This window comes from Malaclemys terrapin, chromosome 9 (assembly GCF_027887155.1).
Source record: "Malaclemys terrapin pileata isolate rMalTer1 chromosome 9, rMalTer1.hap1, whole genome shotgun sequence".
NCBI classification, from domain to species: Eukaryota; Metazoa; Chordata; order Testudines; family Emydidae; genus Malaclemys; species Malaclemys terrapin.
Window position 1 is genome coordinate 69,022,040 of NC_071513.1, and position 18,183 is coordinate 69,040,222.

The following is an 18,183-nucleotide window of genomic DNA, read 5'->3' on the forward strand; positions in this document are numbered from 1 at the left end:
TTCCATAACTGTGTTCGAGATGTGTTGCTTATGTCCATTCCATGACACGCCCTCCTTCCCCACCGTTGGCGTTTTTGGCAAGAAGGAACTGAGGGTGGGGAGAGCCAGCGGCACCCCTTGTACTGCACCATGCGGGCACCACTTCAGATGGCGACAGAGCTAGTCCCCTACAGATACTGCCGAGGGAAAAACTTCTGGCACTGGTGGATGTGGCAAGCACACACACCTACTATGCAATGGACATGAGCAACACATCTTGAAGAACACCAGTTATGGAAAAGGTAACTGTCTTTTCTTGGCATCAACATACAAGTTCCTCCACTTTGCTAGTGAAGGAATCTACTCCTGCATAATTTAATCTTGTTAATGCCATAAGATAATGGATAACTTGTGCTAAAAGAATAAAGTTTTTCACTAGGTTTTCAAAACATAAATGAGCATAATGAGCAACTAGCAAAGAAAGCGGACATGTCCTAACTTGGACTACCTCTTCTGTGGCGCCCTCACCACCTATTGAGTTTGAGTTAAATGTTATTTAGAGAATTATCTTATCTATGTAAAAAAACATAAATATCTATATATGCACACTTTTTTTTTTGTTTCTGAATGATTAACCAGCCCTCCAAAACAATGCTTCAGAAATTTTAGGGCTAGCTCCGCAAAGGGGATTTAAATTCAGTGTTGCAATGCCTAATGTTTAGGCACCCTGCCACCTAGTGGAATTCACAGTCCTATGTTAGGTGCCCAGGCTCTCTGTACAATACAGTGATAGAACTAGGTGCTTAAGAAGGCGATGCACAAAAAACAGCAAGCTGAACAGTCAGCTGTCTAAACTATCCAATAGGAAATGCTAAGGAGAGGAGTGGGTTCTGAGCCCTGTCCCTCAAAGGGACTGAGTGCTTGTCTATACAGGACACTACTGTGCACCACAGGGATGTAAATTTATTCCATGCTAGCATGTCACGCACTAACTGACTTGGCTGGACTCTACTGCTGAGCACTAAAAGTTCTTTGGTGTGTTAACATAATGATGTTTGAAATAGGACTATATTAACATGCACTAGTGAACTTTTAGTGCACATCAGCAGGTTGAATATGGGCTAGTTAGTGTGTGACATACTAGTGCAGACTAATATTTACATCCCTCTGGTGTGGACTAAAAAACCATGTGGACAAGCCCATAGGTGCCTATTTCCACTTGGGATTCACAGCTCTGAACCTTCTCCTGGAGTTAGGTTCCTCAGTTTTTTTGCAAGAAAAGGCTTAAGAGGTGTTGGCCTCCTTATGACCTTTAGCCCAGAAGTTGGGGCACTCACTCAGGATGTGTTCAAATCTCCTTTCTGCCTGATGTGGGGCAGGAACTTTTATCTGGGTATCCTACATTGCAGGTGAGTGCCCTAACTACAGTGCTATGGGGTGTCTCTCTTTGGGTACGTCTACACTACCTGCCGGATCGGCAGGTAGCGATCGATCTATCGGGGATCGATTAATCGTGTGTAGTGTAGACGCGATAAATCGATTCCTGATCGCTCTCCCGTCAACTGCTGAAGTCCAGCTCGGCAAGAGGTGGAAGCAAAGTCGATGGGGTAGCGGCGGCCGTCGATCCTGCGCCGCGAGGACGCGAAGTAAGTGATTCTAAGTCAGTCTAAGATAGGTCTACTTCAGCTACACTATTCTCGTAGTTGAAGTTGCTTATCTTAGATAGATTCTCCCCCCCCCCCCCCGCCCCAGTTTGAAGCTGTTCCACTTTATATGAATAATAAAATAGCCATTGGACCAGATAGTGAGAATGATCCCGGGGTAGGATGTTGACCACCCAAGCTGAAGCCCCTGCTCCACATCAGGGAGGAGGGGGGGATTTGAGCCCTGGTCTTCCACATACTGGGTGAAGGCTTTAACAACTGGGCTAAATGTAATAGACAACCATTTTTTGAAAGGCCTGATCCAGTAGGTGGCTTCCAAAAACTCCTAACACATCAGGCCTCGATATAGAGATAGCCAGGGCAACGCCTACTTTGAAGATCATGCTAGAGTTCTGGCATGAGCTAGGTGTACAAGTGTCACACACTCTTGGAACTTGTATGTGTACCGTTTGCAAAGATTTAGGCACCCTGGGGATTTTATTGATTGAAATTTAGGCACCATTGACTTCAACAAGGGCAGTATTTAACTTTTGTCCATAGTGATATGGTTAGAATCTTAATTCCTCTGTCATGCGTCCATGTCATTAAGTGTCATTACGGATGGTTATGTTATAGTAAAAATGCACGCTTTGCATACAAGTACCAAGAGTCAAATCCTTTTGGCCATATAATGCCTTCATGTAGAGGAAGCAATATAGTTCCACTGCATTCACTGTGCTATACAGAGGGATTGCATAGTTTCCTGTGTACCCTGAAATAAAGCTCTGCAATGGCCCCATTCAAGGTAAGGTGTAGGGTTGTATAGGGACTTGGCCAACATACTAATTTGATGGCTTTACTGATGACTATGTGAGGAGCAATGGGTGTTTGCTATTTTTTCCACAGGCTCTTAAGTAGGTTGATAGTTCAAGGTGAAGGAGTTGAAGATTGCAGGTTAACATCTATGCACAGAATCTTATTATATTCTCATGTGATAGGGTAACACGTCTTCCAATTTTCAAATAGATGGACCCACAAAAACTGAACTGGAAATTTGATTAAATCAAGGTATTATATTGAAAAATAAGATTGTTTAGTAAATTATTATGGGGTGTTCCTAGATTTCTGCATAATTGACAGAGTAATCAAAATAAATACTGCAAGTCGTAGATTGGAAGAGAAGAATTGTTATCCCCACTACTTTGCTGGTCCCTTGTGTGATGCTTGATCTTTGTACAAAGGAACTAGGATTTTACCCTAAACTCTTAATTGCATAAATTGACCTACTACTTTGATAACTCTTAATTAGAAAATGGGAAATACATATTTTTTTTAATAGCACTGAAAATGGACTTTTCTCTTTCAGATCTTCGCTGATCTACATGTAATCAACAAATTTGTCAAACTCCCGTGTGATCTACAACATTCACAAGTAGACAAAATGAAGCTAAAGCATACTATCAATCCTGTTCTTCTGCAGTTAATAAACTTCATAATATTGGTATACTCATTTATAACATACATTCCATGGTACATACTATCTGGCTCAAGACAGACCATAGCAAAATCAAAACAAATTAAGGCTAAACCTGTGAAAAACAAACCTGGTAGTCCATACAGGTCTGTTAACAGTTTGCATTGCTTAGCTTCGGTTTTATATCCTGGATGTGACACACTCGACAAAGTTTTCAAGTATGCTAAAACTAAATTTAAGGACAAAAAACTTTTAGGAACACGTGAAGTCTTAAAAGAGGAAGATGAAATCCAGCCCTCTGGAAAAGTTTTTAAAAAGGTAAGTAATTTCGTTGTCTAACTTATTTTTTCTTTTAAAACCATTAAAGACTACTCTCCATTGCAACAGTTCTAGAGTGATACAGACCAAAAAACTAGGTTTCTTTGTGAGATTAAGTAACGATGGCAAGGGTTATAATTCCCTCTTTCATTAATCCCTGTTTAAGACAAATCTAAAATCTCTTTTTGCATTCTTTAGATATCCTCATTTATGGTTCCAGTGAAACAGGAAAAAGTGATTGTGAAATTGAGCCAGATTGTTCTGATTTTTTGGGGAATGTACTGCTTGTTAAAAATCTAGAGATGGAGGAGGAAATAGGTTTAAGTTTTTTATTGTGACATTTTTAGTCAGTGAAAAATCTTATTCATGTTTCTCTAAACTTTCATAGACCTATCATATGAAAAAACTAGTATGTGCCTCTCTAATAAACTAAATTGTAAATGAAGGGTCCAGTTATGCACCAGACATGCAGGATTTTAATAGGAGTTTTGTTTGCACAAGGACTTCTAATCTGGCATCACAAATCATAATTGCAAAGTCTTGTTTGTTTGGTTTTTGGTGTAGTCACCTTAAAGGTGAACTACAGATTTTTTTAAAAAATGTAAATCATTCCAATAGTACATTTTGAACGACTCAAATACTATAAAGGGATTATTTCAGTACAGTAGCCTTTTCTGTAGTTTTGTAAATTCAGGCCTCCATTAATGATGATTGATTCTTGCTTTTTGTGAGCTGCTAGGAAGCATGCCACTGCTTTAGGGGATATATCAAGTAATATTTCCTCCATTATTTCACATTATTTAAACCCTATAATAGCATGATTTTGAGATGGTATTATCAGGACTTGCATACATGTACATGAAATCTGCATACTTCAATGCAGTTCATGGCAGATGTGGTATTCTCAATCAAGTGTGTGCTGATCAGGAACCAGTAGATAGCAGTATTGTGCTCTCTAGGACTTCCAGGAAGGGTAGAAAGGGCTGCCATTGTCCCAGTAAAAAGATTAATTTTGGTGACTAATCTCTTTTGGTGGGGAATCTGCTTTACTTTGAATGTTAACAGGGATTTTTTTAAACCATGCACATGTGGTGTTTTATTTATAAAAACATAAAACGTGGTTAAAATACCCTATAGTAGTGTGTGTGTATATATGTGTGTGTGTATATATAAACCAGGAGTAGGCAACCTATGGCACGTGTGCCAAAGGTGGCATGCGAGCAATTTTCAGTGGCACTCACACTGCCCGGGTCCTGGCCACCGGTGGCCAGGACGACTCTGCATTTTAATTTAATTTTAAATGAAGCTTCTTAAACATTTTAAAAACCTTGTTTACTTTATATACAACAATAGTTTAGTTATATATTATAGACTTATAGAAAGAGACCTTCTAAAAACATTAAAATGTATTACTGGCACGCGAATCCTTACATTAGAGTGAATAAATGAAGACTCGGCACACACTTCTGAAAGGTTGCCGACCCCTGATATAAACTATTGTTAGCATATATTAGTTCTGTTTTAAATAGTCTTACAGAGGAGCTCTAACTGATGGGGGAAAAGGTTCCCCCAGCTCTGGAGATAATGTCCTGGTAAAAGGGAAATACTGTACAGAAACACTTGCTTTCATAAGGTGTGTGTACATATAATCTGTCTTGATGCACAGTACCCAACTTGGTTGGGCTGTAAAGTAAGCACAAGAGCAAGTTAATGTTTTATACAAACTGGGCCTGCTTCTGAATACAAATTAACATTTTGGCCACAAGTAGTCTTTCTGGGTTTGTTTTCTAAGCATAATTAATGCCATAATGTTTAAGCATTAGGAAGTTTTAGACTATTCTGTTATGCAAGTAAGTGTCTTGGAAGTAGCAGAAAGCTGAAAAATGTGTAGAAATAGACCAATAAGTAGGTCATTCTCTCTAAATCTTCAATCAGAAAATTTTAACTAAACTTGAGACAACAGTTCTTTATGATAAATTGCCATACTTGATGCTGTGCTGTTTTGTTCCATGGGGTGGCACTGCTGCATAAGATTGCTAAGAAATTCTAAAAACATTTTCATTTTATGTTAAGAAATGCTGTCTGTTCTTTAAAGTGTGATATAAAATGTTTAGCAAACAAATCAGACTGTAAAAGTTTTACAAGGTACTTTGCACATATTTCTAGTAAGACTCCTGTTGAAATCAGTGAGAGTTTTGACAATGAGTTTCATCAGGAAGGACAGCAGGAATTGGCTCATACATTTTTTGAAATGGGACTTTGGCCTAGTTGTCTCTGAAGTCAATAGTAAAGCTTCCCATAGCTTCTACTGTAATACTCTGCAACTCTGCTGTAAAGAACAGATTCTGAAAATTGTTTGAAGACAAACATGCATCGGCCAGATATATTACAACAAATCTATATGTCTTTATAGAAGTCTTATTTTTCAACTAATTGATCTAGAGTCATAAAGCCTATCCCCTAGAACAGTGGCTCTCAAACTTTTGTACTGGTGATCCCTTTCACATACCAAGCCTCTGAGTGCAACTCCTCTTATAGATGAAAAACCACTATTAAATATATGTAACACCATTATAGATGCTGGAGGCAAAGCAGAGTTTGGGGTGGAGGCTGACAGCTTGCAAACCCCTGAGGGGTCCTGATCCCCAGTTTGAGAACCCCTGCCCTAGAACATATTACTACATTAGTTGAATAACTACTAACTCTCAGTGGTCTTTTTGCTAGTTTTCCTATTTACAATCATTGTATATCATCTAGTTCTCTTTGTAAAGGCAGCTTGTCACTGTTCAGAGTAAGCTTTTGAACATTTACATAATAATTTGTAACTTATTTATATGATGTACTCAAATCTTAAATTACTTACAAAGGGTAGTAATTATTATTGCCAGTTGGGAAGCGGAGTATGAACTGGTGAGAAATGACTTGCTTTGGGTCACTCAATAAGTCAGTGGCAGATCTAGGCACAGAATCCAGGTCTCCTAAAAGCCAGTCAAGACCCCTGTCTACTGGACCATGCTCTCTCCTTGAAGAGGCATTTCACTTGTGTGAATGTCAGTAAGTGGAGTTAAATCCTCTTTAAAAAGTAAAAAGTTACGCTTCTGATTTTCAGAAGCACTGAGTAGCCATGCTTCCATTTGAAGTCACTGGGAACAGCAAGTGCTCAACATCTCTGAAAATAGGCCTAACGTTAATTTGCTGTTTATTGTGAAGTGGACTGATGTCACTGATAGCACATGCAGTTACTGATTATTAAACTAATACTGAGTTTAAAGGGATACTAAACAGAAAATCACATTTGTTTGAAAGATTTGTATATTCTGTAGCTGAGAATAATACCCAAGACTACTATAAATGAATGCAGTTAGAAAAAATATTATTTCTCTTTTGTTGTTGCTGCATTTGACAGTACTGGATCTGTATTCAGTTTTCCAGTTCCCTTCTGTAGTGGAACAAGTGTTTTTCTTTCCTGATGAAAATACCTTTAAAAAACCAAAACAAAACAACAAAACACCTTTTTCCCTTGTCCCCCAAAGGATTTTTTCAAAAAGCCAGGATGTGCTAATCTTGAAAATAGTTGAAAATTTAGCTGGAAGCCTAATTTAATTGGAAAGATTCAGTGAATATAGGTTGTGAGGAGGACATTTAGGATTGGTTTTCTTCATCTTGTATGTTTTTGTGTTTGAAAAAATAAATTGACAAATTTGAAGTAGAACAAAATGTGAAGATTAGTTCTAAACTGTAAATTAGACCACATATTTGAGATTATAAACCATGCATAAAATTCTGGCCTCATTGAATTTAATCACAAAACTCATGTTAATTTTAATGGAGCAAGGATTTCACCCCATAAATTTATTTTCTATAGATCTTAAATGTTCCATTAGTGCAGGAAAGCATGGGGGAATATGTGATGGCATGTGTAAACGTGTGGGACTCACCCCTGCGGCACCTCCTGCTGGTCATCTCAGGGAATTAGCTCTTTTCCAGTCTGGGTGCCCTCTGCAGGCCAGTGTCCTGCTTGTAGCTGACCCCATGTCCCTCCTGGACCCCAGTGCCCCTTTACCCTGGAGCTGCCCCCTGGCAATACTCCCACCAGTCTCTATGGGTCTCACCTCTCTGGGAAACCCCCAACCCTCTAATCCTCACCTTGCCTCAGTCTGGGCTACTGCCAGTCATCACCAAGCCCCTTGCTCCCTGGGGCAGACTGCAGTGTAAAAGCCACTCATCATAGGCAAGGGGGTTCAGACCTGCTGCCTTCCAGTACCTCTTTGGGCCTTGGTCCAGACCTTGCAGCCTGGGGAGTTGCCAGCCTGGAGCTCCCCTCTTTCTGCTCCTCCCCAGCCCTGCTGCACGTCCAGTACCCTTTCTGCAGGCAGCCAGGCCCTGCTCTCTCCCAGCCTGGAGAAAGACTTCTCTTGGGCCACTGGCTCACAGCCTTTTTATACAGGCCAGCTGTGGCCGGATTGGGGCGGGGCCTAGCTGTGGCTGCTTCCCCAATCAGCCCATTTTAGCAGCTCTCAGCCTCAACCTTCTCCCAGGGCTGACTTTAACCCTTTTTCTGCTGGAGTGGGGGAGCCGCCCCACTACAGCATGTAAAAATATAAAGGTTTTATCAATATCGAATAGCCTTACTGCTTATCCGTGGTAAAGGAAACTATGCAGATCATCTAAAACAAGTGCTGACAAACTTTTATACCCCACAACACCCGTGTAATCTATTTATGCCACAGAAATACAAATGTCTTACAAATGTGTCAGAGAATTTTAAAAAGTTATATTGGGATAAATTTGTTTCCATCCACCTCCAGACACAGGCTCCCTTAGTTACCAGGAGTCTATCTTCAGAAAATAAAAAATATTAAGAAGATTAACATAGCTTTTGTAGACGTAAAAATGTTGTGATTTTAAGGCCCATTATCTCAGGGACCTTCCAGGACTAGACATAGATACAGGATCATGTTCTAAGTTTGTGAGGCCACTCCATCTGGTTGATCTAATATTGAGTAATATGCTTCAAAAGCAATAGTAATAGACTAAATCCTCTATTATTTGCCTACTGTTTTAGTCTCTCCAAATTAAAGGAAAACATGCAGAAGAGAATTTATTGCAAGATTTGGAATAAAAATGTAATGGTAGGAATCTTCAAACCCACCCAGTGTTGGCCAGGCTCTGCTGCCATTAAAATTAATGGTAAAAATCCCCTTGACTTCAGTGAGAATAGAGCTTGGCAAATTCTGAGCACTCTTTTTGAAAAATTCACTTCACACAAAAGAATAGGTAACTATGTATATACAGTTATGGGAAATACTACCTGTCAGTAGTCCTGGCTGGCAGACCTGCAATTTGTGCTCTAGGCACTCTCTAGGGGTGACTTTGGTTTGAAATGATCTCATAGTCTAGAAAGAGACTGTAGAAAAATCCTAGAGTTGTTCCATGTTCGTGGGTCACTGGCTCCCATATAAAATTTTCCCAGCTTACAAGACAACAGTGTTTTTCCAGTTTATAGTCCTGCAAACAACCTGGATTCTGAAAGTCAAACTAAGTTCTTTCCTTTTCATGCATATCAATAAAGCCATTGCAGCCCAGATTTTGCCATCAGTTACAGGTGTAACCATACTAGCCTTTAGAATGGGGTTTCACAGGTATAATTCCATAGGTTTTTATTTTAACAAGTAATTCAAGTTTTTTCATATGTTGGGGGTGTGTGTGTGTGTGTGTGTGTGTGTGTGTGTGTGTGTGTGCGCGCGCACGTGCTTTCTGAAGAAAGAACTGGCTTCAGATGAAATTGTTTTAACACTGGCAACAAATGCTTGTGAAGACAGAAGGAATTTTTTTTATAAACAATTTGAAAGCAGTGTCCAACCTTTTAAAATCAGAGAAATGTAAAATAACTTATTGTTCATAACAGGGTTCTTGCTTGCATCTTCCAGCCTCCGTACATCTAGGTGCCAGCCCTGCAACTGACTTTTTACAGGCAGACCTGTTAGCCTTAGTGGAACTCTGCACAGACGAAGGGACTCTTCTTGTGTAGAGCCATTTGCAAGATCAGGGCCATTTTTATTAAAAGTCTTAAAGTCTCTCTTTGAGAATTGCCATGAAGTTGCAGTTTTGCTCTAGCTTTCAAAAGCCACACTCGAGTGTTTTTGCAGAGTTTTTTCGTAACTTTATTGTACCACTGTCTGTCCATGTGGTTTTTCAGTAGAATTCAGTCCTTCTCAAAACTGTGAGCTAGATACATAATGACACTTTGACTGTTTACACCATCTGAGGATCTGGCCCTTGTGTATTTAAAGTTAAGAGGAAATAAGCATATGGGTTTTATATGTATACATTTGTGTTTTAATATTAGTATAAATATCATGTGGTCCTTTTTATAGTGGTTAGGTGATTTTTCAAGTTTATGAAAATCTCTTAATTCACCTTTGTTCCTCAATTTCCCCATCTTTAAAATTACTTTGAGTTCTGCAGATGAAAAGGGCTATACAATAGCTTAGTATTACTAATGAACAACTGAAAACAGCTGTTTTGTATTTATATATTTTCTAGTATCTCTGAACATGTCAATTACGTAGTAGATTAAGGAGGCCTGGTTGACAGAATTTATTTAGATTTCCAAAAGGCCTTTGACAAAGTCCTGCACAAGAGGTTACTAAAGAAGCTAAGTTGTCATGAGTAAAGGGCAAAGTATTGTCATGGATCAAAAATTGGCTAGGAGATAGAAAGCCAAGAGTATAAGTAAATGGTCAGTTTTCATCATGGCAATAGGTTAGTGAAGTGCTTCAAAGTTCTGTACTAGGTCCAGAGTTTAATATGCTAATGATTTGGGAAGCGGGATGAGTAGTGGGATAGCAGTATTTAAAGATGACACAAAGTTATTTAGATTAGACAAGTTCAGAGAGGACTTTGAGGAACTGCAGAGGAATCTAATCAGGCTAGATGACTGGGCAACACAATGGCAAATAAAGTTCAACATGCAAAGTAAGGCACACATTGGAGGGGAAAAAAATGAAACAACACATACATCTTACAAGGTGCTTAATTAACTGTATCAACCCAGGAAAGGAATCTGGGTGTTATTTTGGAGGGTTCAACTAAAACCTTAGCCAATTGTGCAGCTGCAGTCATGAAAGCAATCTACATGTTACCATTCATAGATTCCAAGGCCAGAAGGAACCATTGTGATCATTTATTCTGACCACCTGTATAAAACACAGGCCATCAAACTTCCCCAAAATAATTCCTAGAGCCTAGCTTTTAGAAAAACATCCAATCTTGATTTAAAGATTGCCAGTGATGGAGAATCCATTATGACCCTTGGTAAATTGTTCCAATGGTTAATTATTCTGACAGTTATAAATTTATTCCTTATTTCCAGTCTGAATTTATCTAGCCTCAGGTACCAGCCATTGGATCTTATTATACCTTTCTCTGCTAGATTAAAGAGCCCATTATTAAGTATTTCTTCCCCATGTAGATACTTCTATACTGTAATCAAGTTAACCCTTAACCTTCTCTTTGTTAAGCTAAATAGATTGAGGTCTTTGAGTCTGGTCTATAAAGCATGTTTTCTAATACTTCTGTTGATTTTTGTGGCTTTTCTGCGAACCCCTCCAATTTATCAACATCCTTCAGTTCTGGTGCCCACAATTCAAGGACACAATATTCCGGCAGCAGTTGTACCAGTGCCAAATTCAGAGATAAAATAACCTCTCTTCTCCTACTCGAGATTCCCCTGTTGGTGCATCCCAGAATCGCATTAGTTGTTTTGGCCACATCGTCACTCTGGGGGCTCATGTTCAACCAATTATCCATCAGAACCCCAAAATCTTTTTTAGAGTCGCTACCTCCCAGGATAGTCTCCCATCCTGTAAGTATGGCCTGCATTCTTTGTTCCTAATTGTATGCATTTAGTTAGCCGTATTAAAACTCGCGTTGTTTAGTTGCTCCCAGTTTACCAAACGATCTAGATTACTCTGAACCAGTAATGTGTCCTCTTCATTATTTACTACTACCCCAATTTTTGTGTCTTCTGCAAACATTATCAGTGATGGATTTTATGTTTTCTCCCAGATAATTGTTAAAGATGTTAAATAGCATAGGACCAAGAACTGATCCCTGTGGCACCCCACTGGATACACACCCACTCAGTGATGATTTCCATTTACAGTTGCCTTTTGAGACCCATTGGTTAGCCAGTTTTTAATCCATTTAATATATGTTAATTTTATATCATTCTAGTTTTTTAATTTTAATTTTAATAATTTAAAATGTGTGGTATCAAGTAAAATGCCTTACGGAAGTCTTATTATATTATATCAATGCAGTTACATTTATTAACCAGATTTGTAATCTCATTTTAAAAAAAGATAGTTAGTTTGACAGGATCTATTTTCCATAAACCCATATTGATTTGCATTAATTACACTACCCTCTTTTAATTATTTAATAATCAAGTCTCATATCAGCCACACTATTATCTTGCCTAGGATTGATGTCAGGCTGACAGGCCTATAATTACATGGGTCATCCTGTTTTCCCTTTTTTAAAAATTGGCACAACATTAGCTTTTGTCCAGTCTTCTGGAACTTATCCAGGGCTCCAAGACTAATTGAAAATCATCATTAATGATCCAGCGAAATCCTGGTCTTCTAAAACTCTTGGATGCAAGTTGTCTGGACATACTGATTTAAAAATGTTTACCTAAGTAGCTGCTGTTTAACATCCTCCTGAGATACCAGTCAAATGGAAAGAGTGTTATCACCATATAGTGAGACTGTCTCATCTGTTTTTCCCCCCAAACACAGAACAGAAATAATTATTGAATACTTCTGCCTTTTATGCATTATTATTGATAATTCTGCCATTTCAATGTAGTAATAGACCAATACCATTGTCAGGATTCTTTTTGTTCCTAATATATTTTTAAAACTCCTTATTGTCCTTAACTCTGCTGGTCCTAGATTTCTCCTTATGTCCCTTTGCTTCTCTAAACTATTTTCTGTAGTTCCTCATTTCTGATTTATATTCGTTACTATCATTTGTTATATATTATTTATTTTTATAGCTATTTTCATTCCCTCTAGACCAGGTTGTTTTTTAACCTGGACTTTGTTCTTTCTCAATTGTGGCTTTTGGGGCATCTGTTGAGGCATTGTTAAATGGTTCCCAATTATCATTCACATTTTTCTGATTAAATTCTTCCTCTCAGCTGATTTTGCTCAAATTTGTTTTCAGCTTGGTGATATTGGTGCTATTAAAGCAACAAGTATATGTATTACTGGTCTGAACGTTATTCTGCTTGCACATTGTAAATGTGATCGTCATGATTCGGTGTACCTAAGCCGACCATTAATTTTTAGTTCTGTGATCAGTTCCTCTTTATCAGTTAAGACAAGGTCTAAAAAAGAATTTTCCTGTGTTGGCTGTAAAACTTTTTGAGTTAGGAAATTGTCATCTATAATGATATTGTGCAGCTGTGTTCATGAAAGTAAACTAGATATTAGGATGCATAAAGAATGAGATGGAGAATAATACAGAAAATATTTTAATTCCATTATAATCAGTGGTGGTTGCTTTTATCTAAAATATTGCATGTGCTATTGGTCACCGCGTCTTAAAAAGGATATTCCAGAATTAGAAACTGTTTGGCTGTTCATAAAAAGGCGACGACACTGATTAGGGTAATGGAAAAACTCTCCTATGAAAAGAGAGTAAAAAGATTGGAATTGGAAGACTAATGAGAGGTGACATGGTAGAAGTATATAAGATAATAATATAGAAAAGGTAGCTCAGAAGCTTCTGTTCTCCCCATCTCATAACCAAACAGGGGACATGCATTGAAATTAAAAAACGGGAAATTAAAAACTACTAGTAAAAGGAAATACAATTTTCACACAGTGTGGGACTGTAGAACTCACTGTCACATGATGTTATTGAGGCCAAAACCTTAAAGATTGGAGATTTATATGAATAACAAAAATTTCTGAAGTCGTAATAGTTAATGCTAACATAAATTTAGGAATAGAGATTAAACTTCATTCTTCAGGGTTTAAACTGATCTCTAACTATCAGGAAAAGACCTAACGTGGAGGGCAGATTAGCCTGCATGTGCCTATTGTGGGGTTTCTTGCACCTTTCCTCTGAAGCATCTGGTACTGACCACTGTCAGAAACAAGACATTGGATGAGAATGAGATGGACTGTAGGCCTGATCCAGTATGGCAATTCCTATGTTTTGGCTATATGTGTGGTGCTTCTATCTGAGAGTGTATATATAAAAAACTGCATTTGGATTTATAGCAATGAATGTGGGGAAGCAAGAGTTGGTTTTGTTTACTTGGTTTTTTATTATTTATTTTTATTTTTTAAAACAAAATAATCATGTTGGAAAAAAATAACATTCTAACGTTTGTAGGGTGATATTTTCAAAAGTGCTCAGACTTGACTTAGCCCAGTTGACTTTAGTGAGAGTGGAGTTGGTCCAAGGCTGAGTACTTTTAAAAAAATTCCACTCCTAATATATTAAATGTGTGGACAAATATGTAGAGAGGCAAGGTGGGTGAGGTAATAACTTTTATTGGGCCAGCTTCTGTTGGTACCTTTTCCAGACCTGAATAATAGCTCTGTGTAGCTTGAAAGCTTGTCTCTCTCACCAACAGAAGTTGGTCCAATAAAAGATATTACCTCACCCATCTTGTCTCTCTAATATCCTGGGACCAGCCTGGCTACAACAACACTGAATAGACATATATGTGAAAGAGATTTGTCCAAGAACCACTAAATGATTATTCTCTAATGTCTTAAAACATTTCCAGATATTATTTGTATATGACATTTTTTCTGTTTAACTAAAAGTGTTAACATGTATATTAACTTTCATAGTCAGTATAATTTTAGCAATTAATTTGCTGTTCAGATAAATGAAAAAATCAGATGCACTAGAGGGCAGTATTTATTTTTTGTTTTTCACTCTTAAGGTTGACTGCTTCTTCAGGAGACCTTTAAGAACTGCCTCAGTGCCTAGTATTTCTGACAATGTTTGGATATAAATGTCTGATAAAAGAGAGATTCCTCTATTACTTTTGACCTCTTAGAGCCTAACAAAACCTGTGTGCATTCTTAACTTTACATATATGAATAGTCCCCATAGGAACTGCTGAAGTGTGTAAAGTTAAGCATGTACGTAAGTGTTTGAAGGATTGGGATCTTTATTTAGTAAACTGATTATTAAGTTTGGCACTAAGTGCTGTACACTGGAAAGTACCTCTCTAAACATTCACACTTCGTTGTTCTTGTACTCTCGGTGGATTAAGAACCAAAGTTATTGTAAATTGTTTTAAAAATCAAAAAACCCTTTTCTTAACAATGACTAAATTAAAATGCAAACTAACCCATCATAATTTTAAAAATCCATTATAGGCATTACCTTACAAAGGTTCTGAAACATGGATTTTCAATGCGTCTTATTTTTTTTTCTGAACCATCAAAGTGAATGATGAGGAAGAAAGTATCATTTTACCCTACCCCATTTAATAAAAATACTGAAGCAGTGCAAGAGAAATTTTAAAAATATTTTTTAAAATTCCAAAATACTCTTTTGATAGGTAAATATCTATAAAATATTTTTGTATCCCTTGAGAAGGAAAAAGTGCCTTAATAATCTGAGTAGTGTTAACTGGTGTGTGTGTTTGGGGGGGGGGGGGAGGAGGGATAGGAGGGTCATGGTGCTAAAAAGATATAAAGAGTTGTCTCCAAGTGTGTAAAGAACAACCTCTTATAATATAAATTGACCTTCTAACTCCAGCTGCTGAAGTGTGGCAGTTTAGGTAGGAGTGTGAACATGAGGTCAGGCGATTGGAAAGGAAATGGATTTGGAAGTAGGGTACTTGGAGGCAGGAGTGGCAGAACCAAAAGAGCAATGGAAATATTTTGTGGGCTCTGTTCCTACATAAAGACGGGGAGATGAGAGTGGGATTTGGAGGGGCTGCTGCAGCACCCAGGATTGGGTCAAGGAGCAGGTAGGAACCACTGGGATCGCCCTTCCCATCCTGGAGCAAGCGGTCTCTGTGCTGCTGAGTCTCTAATTCTCCTTGAGCCCCCTTGAACCTCTTCCTGTCACCCTCCCCCCCACCCACAGCTGTCTTCTGCCACACTGTTTGGAAGCTGGAGGGGGGAGATGAAGCTTTGGTTCACATCCTCAAAAAAATGTGTGCTTGGGAAGGCAGGAGGAAGCAGCATATAGATGGTGGCAGGACATTGGCATGTCAGGGAAAGAGTAATAAACAAGGATGCAGGGGACCGTGGGGTTTGGGATAAGGAAAATGAGCTCAACATATGTGTATGTGCAGGGAGATTAAGGATATATCTACATTGCAATCAGGTGGTGTGGTTTCAGTTCATGTATATGTACCCAAGCTAGCTTTGATCTAACTAGCTGAGGTAGGATTTGTGAAGCCACAACAGCATGTGCTGTTACCCAGTGTTCCAGGTAGGCTTGTACAACCCGTGCTGGGGTGTACACTGCTGCATCTTCACTGCTTCCTGAGATAGCTAATAGAGGTAAAATTTCCTTTGTTAATAAAAGCTCGTCCCAACTCCCCAAACACACCTGTATCATTGCTAACCTCTGGTGAAGGAAAGCACTGATTTAGTCTGTATCATAAGATCTGCTGAAGCAGGACTCCCCTTGTTCAGATGTCGTACACCAAATTAGTTTAAACTTTTAAATATAACATGTAAACAAACATCTGTGTTGAAGGGTTAAAATTGAAATTCCATTGCTTATTTAAGGGATCCCTTTCCAGTCATCTAGTAATTTGTTGTTTTGACCTTCGCATGTATTTCTGCAAGTTATATTGGCAGGTAATGTTAAGTTTGAGTGGATGGTGTAAATCACACAGGGAGATAGTGATAAATATTACATGGCAGTAGGCCCTTGCTTGGAGCCCTTAGGATAATAGGATGAGAGAAGAGTTTGGTGGTGGTGATCCTACGTGGGTCCTGCTGCTCATTGCTCCAGGTGACTTTATACCTAGAGCTAGCAATGAAACTGATTTCCAGGTCTGCAAAGAATGCTGAGTCTTTTTGAAATTTTTTCATCCCAAAACAGAATGAAAATCCAAAAATTTGAAATTTTTTACAAATCAGCTAAATGCACAATATTTTGTTTCAAAAACACAGAGCCAGCCGGAATAAGATCTATAGGCTCTTGGACTCCTGGGCTTTGTGGCAACCAGTCAGGTGATCTGCTGGGAGTTTGGGAGCCAGGGTGACAGGTTCCTGACTCCTTGGCTGCCCATTTTTTGTTGAGGGAGTTCTTTCTTTATGAGTAACCCCAGTACCTTCTTCTGCTATTGCTCACAGCTTTGTCAAAAAGCAGCAGCTAAATGAAGTTAACTAGAGTTAGATCAGTTTCACAGCTGCTATTTAATGGTGGATAGTCGTGAAACTGACAACCATCATGTCCATTTCAGTCAGCTTTTTGAGCTCCTAGGCTCTGTGGCTCTGCAGTAACCCGGGTTTCCTAGGCCAAGGCTGGGGAGCCCAGGCTTCTCAGCCAAATGGCTGCTATGGAATTGGGGAGCCTAGATTTCCCAGAAGCCTTCAAGATGGGCTGCAGAGGTGCTGGGAAGGGTGGGTTGTCAGGTGGGTGAATTAGTAGGAAACCAGTAAAGCAAAAAAGAATATTTGAGAGAGTTTTTTTTTTTTTTTTTTTACTAATAAGCTTTTATCCTTTTAACATGGAATAAACTTTTTAAAATCTTAAATACTTAAGGGTTAATTACTGTGGTGTTCAGCATGGCCTCAGAAGACCCCAAATGCGGTAGACATACCATACTTTCCAAGTGAGGGAGCAGAAACAAAAACTGTGATATCTATTAGGAGATGTCCCAGTCCTTGTGAATTGTGGAACTGAACTGTGTGCCAGGTCTCTGGGGTGGTAGTGGGGAAATGTTTTGGGAGGGACAGTAGAGTAGGAGAGGATGTCCTAGCATTTTGAACTACATCTATGTTGTGCTTCTTGTACATGGGGTTGTGGTCCACAGTATGCTGTATCCACCCTACAGCCAATTTCTATTCCCTCAACAATCACATAGTTTCCTTGTACCGAGCCATTTAACTTGGACTTTGAGGGACAAAACATGGAACTTCCACAATGCTATAATTTGTTTTAATGCAAGAATGTTATCCTTTGGCAGACTTTGATAATTATATTTTTAGGCTTACATCGTTCATATTTTCACATGGGTTAAGGCATAATAAGGATCCTTTTCTAAATTACACTTATATAAATTTATATTACTTTATTAGGTCATCCTTGGAAAATACACTTGGCTCTCATATGATGAAGTCTATGTTAAAGCTACTAATTTTGGAAATGGCTTAGCAGTATTGGGGCAGCAACCGAAGACTAACATTGCTATCTTCTGTGAGACTAGAGCAGAGTGGATGATCGTCGCACAGGCCTGCTTTATGTGCAGTTACCAACGTAAGTCCTTTTCTTTATTGACCCTATATTTTAAATACCTTTTGGTCTTGTGACATTGATTTTGAGGTCACTTCATGTATTAGAGGTTTATTATTTGTATATATTCTGTAAAATAAAATATTTTAATCTCAAATGAAAAATGTCTATGATGCTAAACTAAGTCTGTCCAATTCTGTTCGGGTGTGTTATGTTACAAACCTCTAGATGGAGAAACTTGTGTGTGTTCTATCAGGTCTGGATCCACAATTGTAGTCGAGTCTCAATAAATATATAAAAGTTAAG

The 18,183-nt window shown here is 38.5% G+C and overlaps 1 protein-coding gene across 6 annotated transcripts in view; it reads left to right on the forward strand.

Annotated features, from left to right (window-relative positions):
• The window catches only part of ACSL3 (acyl-CoA synthetase long chain family member 3), a 115,434-nt gene that overhangs the window by 42,200 nt on the left and 55,051 nt on the right, over nt 1-18,183 (forward strand). For all 6 annotated transcript variants that reach the window (XM_054039108.1, XM_054039110.1, XM_054039109.1 and 3 more), the window contains 2 exons: nt 2,989-3,414; nt 17,724-17,901. In XM_054039108.1, the coding sequence (XP_053895083.1) occupies nt 3,064-3,414; nt 17,724-17,901 (529 nt within the window). In that variant the 5' untranslated portion in view covers nt 2,989-3,063. The remainder of the gene's footprint in view (nt 1-2,988; nt 3,415-17,723; nt 17,902-18,183) is intronic.